We start from the raw sequence: 13,217 nt of genomic DNA, 5'->3' as shown, positions 1-13,217 counted from the left end.
GTAAAAGAATAAATAAATACGTGTTAAATAATTATTTTGCTACAAATACATAAATAAATAAATAATTATAACTTAATAAATATACCTTATTTCTGTTACTGTTATTACATCAAAGAGTTTTAACTGTGTGTTTTTTTAGGATCAACTTTATGCTCAGCTTCAGTTTATGAATCTCTACGCCATCTGCTGGCCATCAGCCGTCACTGTTTCTGATTTTTACCTTAGTCATTTAAGTGTCATAGACCAGTGGGTCAAAGGTCAAAAATCTCCTTGAAAATGATGGGATCACGCAAGGAGCCGCATGTTTATGATTTGTGATGATAAAAAACTGGTAATGAAAGTTTTTAATGGAAAATGGAAAAAAAAAAAAAATACATTTACAGTACAGCTCAAAAATTTGATTATAACATGTGGTTCTAATTCTATGACTCAGCTGACCCTGGTGGCAAAAAGGGCAACAGATTTGATTATTTTATATCTATTTATGTTAATACTCAGAAACTTGAGACTCAGAGACAGAACTTTTGTACTGTTTTTCTACATTTGTGCATTCAAAGAAAAGACAGAAGTTTGGAGTCTTCCTGCTGTGATCATTCCCCCTGCAAAAGGACAGCCAGCATCAGTTTTCAAAGATAGACATGATCTACCAGCCCGGCTCCCTCTAGGTCTGGGGACAAGACTCTGGTTCCGCTTTGGTCCAGCAGGATGGATAGGATGACTCCACTCAGATCAGCCCGGTTCAGCTCAGAGCACACACACGCCACATTGGTCCAATCATCAACTGAGGCTCTGATGTCCTCCAGTATCAGCTCCTCCAGAACACCTGAGGACAGAGAGGTAGCATGGTCAGAGGGGTTAGAGGCCACCTCAGATCAGGAGTTATGTTAGCTTCTGCTTCATTATGAATTATCAGATTCAGGATCCATAAATCTGGCCTTCTTGTTTTAAAAGCTACAAGCCCAACATCTTAATCACCACATTTTTATTCTCACTACAGCTGGCTTCTTGCCTGCTGACAGCTTCTGTTCACCTTGGCCTCTGCTGACAAAGCTGTCGAGGAGCTGCAGAGCCAGCTCCTGCTGCTGAGGGTCTGACAGCAGAGTGGAGAGGACCACGCCTGCTGACAAGATGGCTGCCTGGCCCTGCTGAGACTCCGTCAACAGCTGGACGAGGGAGAGGCTGGGGGAGCAATACAAAACCCACATACAGTCCTCTGAGAGAGAGAGAGAGAGAGAGAGAGAGAGAGAGAGAGAGAGAGAGAGAGAGAGATATTAAAGGAGAATTTCTGTATTTTTAAACATGGGCCCTATTTTTACATAATTTGGTGTATAAATAACTAATGGGTATGAAAATATTTGGAAACACAAACACATACACACTCTCTCACACACACAAACCAGCTGTGAGATTCTTGCAGTTCTTCATGAACTCAGCAGCACTGTGTATCAGCCCTCTCCTGCACATGCTCAGTGCGGTCTTCCTGTCCAGCCTGCAGGCCTCGTAGGCAACAGTCGCCAAAGCCAGACACAGGTCAGAAACATGAGTGTTCTTCTGAGCATGCTCAGTTAGGATGTCACCCAGATCCTCAGAGCAGGTCAGTCTGAGAGAACAAAAAGGATGAAGACCTGAGCAGCAGTAGAGCTGATAAAAAATGTTTGATTATTATTAGTTTGTTTACTTGTTTTGTGTGATGCTGTGGTTGATGAGCTGTGTGTCACCGTGCTGCAGGGCACAGAGGACCAGCTCAATGGAGAGAGCAGCTGACAGCTTGTCACCAGCTGGGAGGGTCATCAGGAGGGCCTGGAAGAAGAGGAGGAGAGGTCGAACAGACCCTTGGGGGGGCATGAACACCTGAAATAAAGAATACGTAAAAATAAATACATCAGGCAGTTCCACAGGACAAGACAATCAAATGATGACACAATCAAATATGCTGTCTAAACAAAGAAAGGAATCAATAGAAACACCCTCACCTTTGTTTTACAAGCATGTGAGTACAGTTTTTTGAGAATGCTCAGTTTAAGAGATGCTAAAATGTTTGTATGTGGTCACTGTGTTTTTATTGGAGCTGTGATGTGTTTGCTGATCTTTTCAGAAATGTTAGAGGCCATGAAAGTAGATTTTTTTTTCTGTGGCTGGTTAATATCTGAAAATGTGTTGTCATTCCAATAAAACAAATTTCCCATTAGATCCATCCATCTTGTATCTCCATCTCCTCCCATTGGGAGATGTGAAGCCTGAGTACCACCAAAACACTGATGGTGCTGACATATTGAGCTGGTGGAGCCAAAGCATGCGCAAAAACGATCTGTCTGATAGGGCGGTGGAATGATGTCACACACCCTCCACTTACCAAAACATGCATTTAACTTTTTGATAAAATGTGAATGATCCCTCATTCCGGTACAGTGCAGGCAGAGACAGATTCACGTGATGGTTTGAGTTAGTTCAATGACACTTGTGTAGGGTTTGTCACATTTTTTTCTCGCTGTTTGTCCTCTACTCTGCTAATCCAGTAAAATACACTATACAAACCACATTTGTCAACAGAGTTGTCATCTATTTATTTATAACTTTGGTCTTTGTAGCCTTTATTGATAGGACAGCTGACGAGAGACATGCAGCAAATGGTCGTGGCTGGGAGTTGAACCGGGGCCCTCTGCGATGAGGACTATAGCCTCTGAATAAGGGGCACGCATAGACCACTAGACAACTGGCACCCGATCAATCATATTTAATATCAAATAACTGATTAAAACTAAATTTCTCAGAAAAATGAACACTTGCACATAAGACTTCTTCTGCAGGGAGTCAATGGAGGAGCTCTAGAAATTCTGACTTCATTCAGAATCGCTGTTCAGTCCATATTTTACACAGTCTTTGATTCTTCTTTACATTGGGCTATCCCTATTTGGCAAAGATATCAGCCTCTGTTGCTTCAACATGCAGACAGAAACCTTCATTTGGCATGCACATGCTTATTTTGTGTTTCTAACTCAGCAGAGAGCAGGGGAAACACTACACTACCGCCACCTACCGCACATTACACGAATATATTTACCTGAGGATCTCAAGGGTTATAACTCGAATGGTGAAATTCCATGATTCATTTTCACCATTTGAGTGATAACCCTAAGTAAAGCATTCCCAGATGATGACTCTTTTCTTGTTGAATTGATAGTTCTTCTAGGGAACCTTCTCAGCACTACTTGTCTCACATTGTGTTTTATCTTCAAATAATTTCTCCAAGAACAAACATGTTATAATCAGCATTGTTGTGTACTCATATCAATGTGGTCTGTGAACATGTTGGAGATAATTTTCACTCCATGAAACTGAAGAAGCAGAGGAACCAAAATCAGGAACTGAAAGTCACTTTTTAGACAGATCATGCCCGTGTGATAGAAGTTAGTTTAAGGACCGACAAAACATGGCAGTAATGTTATTGACGTGACAAGGAAAACTAAATATCTTGTTTTGTTTTCTGTGGTTAAGCTATGGTTAACATATGACTTAAAGGAAAATGATTATCTTTTTTTAATTTCTGTTTTAGAGAGCAACTGCAATAAACAAGGAGCAGAGACAGGAAACCTTTGCAAAGAAACCTTCAGCTAAAAGCACAAATAAAACCAAAGTGTCTCAACTTTTCCACTGAGTGCAGTCCTTCAATGACTATAAGAATTCACCTTTAAACATCTCCATGGTGTCGAGGTTCCTCAGGACTCCTCGGGGAGACCTGGCAGCGTGCAGAGCAGCTTCCTCATACTTAGCGGCTTCAAAGAGCTCAATAAACCTGTCAGAGAGCGAGAGAGGACAAACTCAGAGAGGCTGCAGGGATTGCAAGTCATGAGAAGTAAATGCAGCACCTGTCCAGGTATTCTTTCAGAAGTTTGGACTGATCCACGCCAACTGGCTCTTCATCCTCAAACAGCTCAGCATTGACATCATCTTCAGTCACTGCTGGACATACATGAGAGATGCTGACGAAGAGAATAGGTCAACAATTTATCTTCTTCTTTTTACTTTGATGGTAATATCAATCAGGATCTCAAGAACTTTTGTGGTGGAAATGTATATGTTGAGACCATAGACTGTAAATAAAAATGGACAGCGTTGCTCCGCCTCTTCCCCTTGTACAGTTCTGAAGCCAAAAAATCCCTCTCCTGGGTGCAGCCATTGTGCAGCCAGAGCCTGTGAAGCCTTTGTAATAAGCTCCGCCCTACAGCGTAACGTCACAAGATGCTGTGTGCCCTTTGAAGTTTCGTTCTACGGCGGCTGTGAATCAAAGGAAACCCGGAAGTAAAACCCCGTTTTTTAAACTCTAATAACTAATGAAAAATAACTTTTCAGAAAAAAGAGGCCTTGGACACAAAACAGTCAAATAATAACTACATATAACCACAGCATACGGATGTGAGAAACATTCGTACGACGTGTATTTATTTTTTAAAGTTTGACTGCTCCTCCATTCAAATGAATGGGGGAGACGGATTTTTTGACCTATACTGCAGCCAGCCACCAGGGGGCAGTCACACTGCTGAAAGCCTCACCACCAGGGCCGTATCCAGCAAGCTTGGTTGAGACATATATTGGCACTGGGAGGTAAATCATTTTTCTGGTCAAGTGTCACAATTTAAATCTTAATTTTTCTTTGTTTGACACGCAAATTTTCACCCTTCTAATCTGAAAATATTTGATAGCTGATGTGTCTCACTGCTACTGTGTCTGATGTTCTTCACTGTTGAACCCAGAAGTTCCTCCAAAGGAACCTGCTCTCTTCCTCCTCCCAGCTGGACAGACGGTTAGACACAATCCTCAAACGCTTGAATCTGCAGACACACAGAGAAAGATTAATACAGGAATCCTATCACATGATGCCTTACTCTGCAGCAAGAGGTGGATGATACACATCGGCGTATCAGGTGTAAAGTATTAGTTTAGGGTTTCAGCTCTTACAGGACTTTAAGTTGGTGGTTCTCTGTACTCAGCTGGTCCCTGTGGTGCTCAGCGACGTGAAGCTTGGTATCCAGCTCAACTTTCACCTCCACTGAGGTGCAGTGACTCTTGTTGTCCAGTAGAGTGTCTCTCCGAGCTTTAAGATGCTTCAGATGTATATCAAGAGCCTCAGGATCCTCTGATTCAGCCACCGTCACACCTGAGAGACAAAGCAGACATGACAGAGGAGATATACTGTAACCACTACCTGCCAGACTCTGATTCTAGACTGTGACGACATCTGTGCTGGGGTGTCGTATCATTAAAACTTAGTGACCCTCTTCTCTCCCTTTAACAATGAGACCGACAGCCGGCTGATCACATCATACTATAATTGCTGCCTCTACAAGACTGAGCAATTACAGAAGTAGTTTGTTACCCTGGACAGAGTCAGTCTGTAAACACCTGTCTTCAGTCTCCTCCTCCTCTGTGTGGTCACCAGCACTGTGTCTGAACACAGCGGGATTCCCCACATAGCTTTCCTCCTTTCTTATTCTTCTGGTTCTTTAGTCAGACAACAGATTGAAGATGAAATAGTTTTGTAGATAGTTCAGAAACACAAGAAGTAACCTTCCTGCTGTGCTGTGGTGATTTAAAAAATCCTTATTTCATGAACACAGAAATATTTTGCTTCTTAGTTTGTAGTTTCTTTCCATCTAGAGTCAATCCGCATGTGTTTGGGAATTCTTGATTAACTCTCCATCAACAAATATTGACAGTCCCTTCAGACTGATCACCCATGCCCTCCTGTGGACCCTTCTGCAGAGATCTTCATTGGTTCATCTTGCCCTGCTACCTAAGACTGGACCAACATGTAGTACCCAAGTGGAGCACTGTGTTTGGAGTTTTGGTGATGTTAGAGTTGACTTAGGATCAGCTGACAAGAATTAAAGGGATATTTCAGTTTTTTTAAGTGGGGTGGTATGAGTTTTATGTTACTGGTAATTGTACAAGCCCCTACCGATGCCGGTCAGCTCAGCCCCTATAATGAGAAACTGCAGGGAGAAACAGCACGCAAGCTAGGCAACAGTTTTCAGTAGATGAGGCCAGTTCTACCACGTCATTCAGCCAATTTTGAAAGACTTTGACCTGAGCACTCATCTGGGTTTAGTTCTACGCTCTACTTGGGATTTTTTCAGCACTTTACTTGGCCACCAGAAAGCCTGTTTGTTTGGCACTATTTGCAGACACAACACAGAGGTGCTCTTCTGCCTGCAGCGCACTAACCAGCTAATCCGATCTATAATGTACATCACTGATATATTGTCAATTTTTGACATTTTTACATCTCAGTTTTGCATAATGTGAAGCAGGAAATACCTACGATTACACGATGGACACAGTAATGTGTGCAGAGTTTGTTATATCAGGTCAGTCTACCCCTTCAGCAGCTAACAGAGTGTATTTTGATAATGTAACATGTCGTGCACATCATGGGTTGTGACACAATGCATTAAAAAATCCAAAAGATCAAACCTAGCAGCATCTTTTCTGTAAAGTGATCTCAGAGTCAGATAAATAAAGGCGATAAAGCAGCTCACAGTACAACAGCACACTGATGATATATATACCTGTTTAATAATGTTTTAGTTGTCTAGTTTAATTATTCTAGGAGGATGATAAGAACAGGATTTTGTTTTGCTGTGATGAATGTTTTGAGCAGAATAATTATTTCTGGGGTCCATTAGAGTTTGAGTCTGTCACTTTGTACCAGGGAAGATCTTTATCATTCTGCAATCTTTCCAAAAAGTGATTTCTGTTTTGTTTCCATGCAGCAAACATTGAATAGATCACTACTTAGATTGGGCCCAATCAATGAAAATAACAGCACTCAACCAACTCTGCTTTCAGTAGACATAGTGTATATTTGACTTGGAAGAGAAGGTGAGAGGTGATTTTCAACCATACACTTATTCTAGTATCAGCAGTACCTGGTATCCATGTGCTCTGCTCTTTAAGTGATTGCTGTCTCTTGATCTCCTGATGAAGATCTTCTGTTCCCCTCTGAAGGACAGAGAGTCTGTAAAGACACAGAGAGATGACCGGGTAAAGGCTAGGTAAGTTTTCATTTTAAATATTTAATGAGGTTTTTAGACCTTCTAGACATTTTGGATGCTAATTTCAAGTCTGAGACCCCACCAGATCCATACAGCATTTTGAGTGTGATCCTAACAGTCTCTGAAAACACACACACACACAACACACACACACACACACACACACACACACACACACACACACACACACACACACACACACACACACACACACACACACGCACACACACAAACACAAACACACACCTCTCCCTTAGATGGGCAACTCTTCTCTGGCAGGTTATCAGAGATTTTGGATGCGATGTTGAGGCTACAAGACCTCGCTGTGCCTCCCTGGCCTCATTCGCTCTCCTCTGCAGCTCTCTGATGACATCATCGTACCCAGACTTTATGGTTAGAAGAAGTCTTTTGTAGGCTGTTGTTCTGCCAATCACCTGTTAGAAAAAGGACAAGGAGGAGGACTGAAACCAAAACCGAACCTTAATCTTTTTTAATTCTTTTGTTTACAATCTAGTTTCTGTTATTAAGTGTTAAACTTAGTCTGCACCTGTGTACCAAAGGTAGTCAAGTTAGGCACAAAAACAAACAGTATGGGCAGAGTTATTTTTATATTTTGAAATGATAGAAACCAAGACAGAGTTACCAAAATATTCATAATTGATCCATTTAAGGATTTAATTGTTTTTTACTAGTCCATAAATTCCTTAGTCAGGTAAACAAAGAAGATGTTGCAAAACTCCAATTGTCCTTCACTTTATTTGGATTTTACTGCAACCACTATAAAAGGGGGATGGTGACTCTATTATCTTCTCATCTGCAGGTATAATGGGCTGCACATAGCAGTGGAAAAGGCATATTACCTTATACAACAATTGTATATGTCGTTGTGTGTACCACAAGCTTCTAGTTATAGGGTGTGTGACTGGTCAGACATTCAAACATTGGTTAACAAAACCTTTACAACATCAGTGTTGCACTCTCTTGATAAATAAATATCTAACATTTGGCTGTTTTGGATGTTAGACCTACATGCTATCAGATGACTTATACGAAAGTGGGACATGCATTGCTTTCTCATATGTGTTTGTACCTGATTGAAGACGGAGCGGTAGATGAAGTATCGGAGTTCGTCTGGTCCCTCCGCAGGACACTGCAGGTAGAGTTTCTCATGTTCAATGAACTCATACAGAGACTGGAAAAAACTCTCGTCACTCCCTGATACCAAGATGTTGGGTGTAGTACGACTTTCCTCTTTTCTTGAATATGAACTGCTTGAGTTTTGTGGCTCACACATTTTTATCTACTGTTTCCATGGAAGATTTTTTCTTTACTGACTCTAGCTCCTACGTTGCTATGGTTACTTGTAAATCAAATAGTTCGGAAATTTTGTTTGTCAGATAATTAGTTTACCATCCTGTCATACATTCTTCAATTTACCAAGTTATAATTAAGTATAATTCTATGCCTGTGCGGTTTACAAAAATACAATCAAAATGTCAATAATTTAAATCAGGCACTGAAGCGGGTCACCTAACCCGTGCAGCTCTGTGCAGAAAACCCCGTGGCTCGCTCGAGAAGCCCTCTTCTCATGATCCGCCATTAGGAGTGAGCCTGTGGTAAGATCGTGCTCCGTATTTTAACTAATAATCCTGTAAAATAAACAGTAAACGAGCACATTTAAGCACGAACAATGAGTTTATAGTGTTTTGTGTATTTCCCTTGTAGGTGGGTTGAACGCCAGATGCAGATTTTCGTGAAAACCCTCACGGGGAAGACTATAACCCTCGAGGTGAGGAGCCGGGCTGTGATGGAGGGATGCGGTGTTTAGCTAGCCTGAGTTTTACTCACTTTGACATTTAATTATGCAGACAAGTTCTCATTTAAAAACCGCAGTTCCTGGTACTAAACATGTGAATCGTTTGTTAAATGTGTGGATACTCCACTCAACTGTGCGTCGAGTCTAACTATATTACACTACGTATGTTGCTAAGCTAGCAGTTAGCAGCTACTCCTAGCACTGTGTACACGTGTGGCAGACATCAGTACACTTTAAAGGAGTAATCCCCGCACATTTCCTTTTAATGTTTTCATACGCGGAAAGGTAACGTTCAGATTTTACAGAGACATTGATTATCATATTCAACATGTGATTGTAGTTTGACCGGAAGAACGTGTCCGTCTGACCTGATCACTTACTTGTTACTCTGTTTTCAGGTTGAGCCTTCAGATACTATTGAAAATGTCAAAGCCAAAATCCAGGACAAAGAGGGTAAGTTCTTCATACTTGTACTGTACATATCTTTTTACCTGGTCTCAAATAATTGATGTAACTTCCTAAGATGAAATGTCCTTGTAGTGATCTATCACTCATATAGAAATATCTAGCATCAGAAAGTTTTTGAACTGTGATAGTGACATTTGTTTATTTCCAGCACTGAACTGTTAGGGTTTTTTTTTAGATTGAATTAATTAAATTTTAGACTGAAATAAGCCACTTCTCATATTTACTCCTTGCAGTTTCAACAAAGGCTAAGTATTATCTCAGCTTAATCAAGATTGTATCAATGAGGCCAGTGAAAGGTGTTTATTTATTAATCTAAAGTAAATACATTCAAAATTATACTGACTTCACCTAAAGATAATTGACAAACACTTTGAATATTTGCTAAACCTAGAGAGAAATGAGTTAGTGACACTTGAAGCAGCTTAATTGCAGAGGCATAATTAAAATTCAATAAAGGGGAACTAATTTGTTGAACTTCATCTAAATGTTCCTAAAGGAAGTGGATAGGAGTGTTGAGCTAATTTTTCAGATGTTTTTTTTAATGCAAGATGGTAGAACACCTGTCCTTGGCAGACTGTCAGTGTGTTGACCTACCCGGCTTGGTGTTGATGATCTGTTCTTGTCTGCAGGTATCCCTCCCGATCAGCAGAGGTTGATCTTCGCTGGAAAGCAGCTGGAGGATGGACGTACACTGTCAGACTACAACATCCAGAAGGTGAGCTGACAACCCCTGCTTGGCACCAAACAGCAGACAGTTTTAGATGTATTGTGACATCATTAATTTGCTTCTGATGCTGAATTTGGTAAGCAAGCTGATGCAGAGTTCTGATCAAATGATCTGATCAATCAACCCTGACAGAGTGGCATGAGCTTAGTGAATTAGTTCTATAGTCATATTTGATGAAAACCCACATTCATAAATCTAAAAGTGAAATAAAGTTCTGCATGGAGAAGATTAATTTAGGATTTTTTTTTGGAGACCCTGGTTTTTATTGCAAGGCTCTGTTGAGTTTTAACCCCTAAGGCTGCTTGTTTTAGAGAGAAGGAAACATCTGCATGTAATGCTGCTTCATTCCAAACGTCAGAACTCACATTGCAAGCTCCCCAGACATGCTGCCCTACTGTGTCAGAGAATCACTGATGTTCAGAATGAAATTGATTTATTCATTTCAGCTGACTATCATTTATTTTCTGTGCACAGAACTGATGTTCTCTGTCCTCATGAGACATGATTGGACTTACTAACTTTACCAGGTGGAAGTGGAGAACACATGTTGTCAGATCTTTGCACAGACGGGTGTTGCCAATACTGATCTGCATGTTAGGCTTTTCAAATACAGGCTGGTGAATGAAGTGAAGCTTTTAACAACTAAAGACTAAACCATCTTTTCTTTTCGATTCTTCTCGTCCTCAGGAGTCTACTCTTCACTTGGTGTTGAGGCTGCGCGGTGGTGCTAAGAAAAAGGAAGAAGAAGTCCTACACCACCCCCAAGAAGAACAAGCACAAGAGGAAGAAGGTCAAGCTCGCTGTGCTCAAGTACTACAAGGTATAAACATGTTTTTTTGTAAGCGGGAGAGATTTACAGAGTGCTAAGCTTTGGCAAGACTATTACGCTAAACGAGTGTTACTGAGCTTTCAGACATTCAAATTAAAAAAACGTAATGATTGAAAGACAAGTGGCAGACCCTAAATGTGCTTGGATTCCAGTAGTTTATGATTTCAGTCTTAAGATGTAAGAATCACAACAGTCTCTAGGAATATCCAGGGACTGTTCTGTTTTTTATTTCCAGTCTTATTCTGTTATGGATTGATAACTTAGGTGCTGTTGTAGTAAAATGTTGGTTTTTTTTCCCAGGTGGACGAGAACGGTAAAATCCACCGACTGAGGCGCGAGTGTCCTGCTGACGAGTGCGGTGCCGGAGTCTTCATGGCCAGCCACTTTGACCGTCATTACTGCGGGAAGTGCTGCCTCACCTACTGCTTCAACAAGCCCGAGGACAGTAGACAGGGACACTCTGAGAGGCGTTAGTAAATAAAGACAAAAATGTTTTGAAAAAAAGTCTTTGTGTTTACTCTGTCACCAACCTGACATGTCTTAAAATGTTTAAAGTTCACGTCTGGACTGAAGAACTGGACTCAAAGTTTAGTCATTAAGCTTTTCCTCTGGTTGTTACTTAAACATACAGCAGCCAAGTTATTTTGATATATGGTCTTTAATTGGGTAAAATTTTGAATTCAATATCAGAATATAAACATCAGTAATGAGTTCATAAAGGGGATAGTTTATAAGGCTACCTAAAATAAACACAAATTGTGACTTGCTAAAGCTTGCATTGAATTTGAATGGTATCAGAAGTGTTTCTCTTTGTGCACATATTACTTTAAAATTTTGATCCAATGACCATTACACTGGTTTCTTGAAAATAACTTAAAACTATGAGACAAATGAACTACAGCACAGTTTAAACACCTTAAGCTACTTTATGAGGTATTTAATTAGTGATTTGCCATTGAGCCAGTAAACAATGACATCACTGAACTGCAAAGAGAGACTGTTGGAGAGAATGCTGTAATTCATGAAAACTGTAAATGATCCAGTTTAATGGACCTTATATTGAACTATTGTAAAGTGAAAACAGGATTGTTAAGAATTTCATTGTTCCTGGTCTGATAAAAACTACAACTTAATCTCAGCCAGTGATTTTGTGCAAACAGAATACTAATGTGGATATTTCATTTGGAAGTAAGGGTATATTGGCTTCAGCCATTACAGTGGATGATCATGCTGTAACTGTTTAGCTCATTGTTCTGGTCGAAATATATTTTGTCTAGGTTTCTAATATAACTCAGTGTAGATATGGCTGATTTAAAGAGGCTTTAGAGCTAGTTTAGGTAACCTCAGGTTAAACTCCAACCCATGGACCTTTGCTTTAGGTTTTCCACAGGGTCCTCTGAATGTGTCAAATCATTTGATTGCTGGACAAGAAGTTACATTATAGATATTTTGTTGCATTAAAATAGTATGGGAGGCACATCTCCTTTGAAATCAGCTACCGGTCAGGGTCTGGGAGGCAGACAACCCTCTACTTTTAAAAGTAGGCCTAAAAATGTCCTTTCTGATAAAGCTTATAGATCTTCTACTATCCATCTCTCTCTCTCTCTCCTCTGTCTCTCCTCTTCTCTCTCTCTCTCTCTTCTCTCCTCCCTCTCTCCTCTCTCTCTCTCCTCTCCTCCCCTCTCGTTCTCTCTCTCTCCTCTCCTCCCCTCTCGTTCTCTCTCTCCTCTCACTCTTCTCCTCTCTCTCTTCTCTCTCTCTCTCTCCTCTCGCTTCTCCTCCTCTCTCTCACTCCTCTCGCTCTCTCGCTCCTCTCTCTCTCCTCCTCTCGCCTTCATCTCTCTCCTCTCTTCTCTCTCTCTCTCTCTAACCCAAACTCAGTCTCAGCAGATGTCTGTCTAACATGAGTCTGGTTCTGCTCAAGGTTTCTGCCTGTTAAGGAAGTTTGTCCTTGCCCCTGATTTTCTAAATACTGTAAAGTTCTCTGCTCATGGTGAATTAAGATGAGATCAGACTGTCCTGTCAGTAACATGGAGGCCTTAATAATAAAATAATAAAAAAGATTCCGGTCTAGGCTTGCTCTGTTTGTAAAGCGTCTTGAGATAAGGTTTGTTATTTGGCGCTATATAAATATTGATTGATTGATATAGCATTAAAATAGCTGGCGGAGGCCTGGTGTTTTAGCTGCACTGACACCTGATCAATCCAGAGAACAAAGTAATCAGCCTCTCTTTCATCACCATTTGTTACTTCATGAGTAAAAAAAGGGAAAAGAATCTAACTTTGTGGTTCAAAACCCTTGAAGAGATGCTGAGTATAGATCTC

General features: G+C 40.7%; 2 protein-coding genes across 2 annotated transcripts; one reads left to right on the top strand and one right to left on the bottom strand.

The window, feature by feature from the left end:
• Window positions 1–329: 329 nt before the first annotated feature.
• LOC117811464 (clathrin heavy chain linker domain-containing protein 1-like) lies at window positions 330–8,529 on the bottom strand. The gene is given in 13 exon segments (XM_034681745.1): window positions 330–823; window positions 1,031–1,213; window positions 1,398–1,600; window positions 1,679–1,833; window positions 1,835–1,851; window positions 3,687–3,793; window positions 3,867–3,957; window positions 4,715–4,783; window positions 4,786–4,829; window positions 4,957–5,155; window positions 6,927–7,015; window positions 7,299–7,486; window positions 8,143–8,529. Coding segments are annotated over 13 exon segments (1,746 nt in total). The 5' UTR covers window positions 8,347–8,529; the 3' UTR covers window positions 330–626.
• A 36-nt stretch (window positions 8,530–8,565) lies between these two features.
• Window positions 8,566–11,396, top strand: rps27a (ribosomal protein S27a). Its single transcript, XM_034681747.1, is given in 7 exon segments — window positions 8,566–8,668; window positions 8,778–8,841; window positions 9,267–9,321; window positions 9,966–10,051; window positions 10,751–10,795; window positions 10,797–10,883; window positions 11,193–11,396. Coding segments are annotated over 6 exon segments (495 nt in total). The 5' UTR covers window positions 8,566–8,668; window positions 8,778–8,793; the 3' UTR covers window positions 11,367–11,396.
• Window positions 11,397–13,217: the final 1,821 nt, after the last annotated feature.

The sequence above is a fragment of the Notolabrus celidotus genome, chromosome 4, assembly GCF_009762535.1.
Source record: "Notolabrus celidotus isolate fNotCel1 chromosome 4, fNotCel1.pri, whole genome shotgun sequence".
NCBI lineage: Eukaryota > Metazoa > Chordata > Actinopteri > Labriformes > Labridae > Notolabrus > Notolabrus celidotus.
This window is presented reverse-complemented; position numbering and strand designations above follow the sequence as displayed.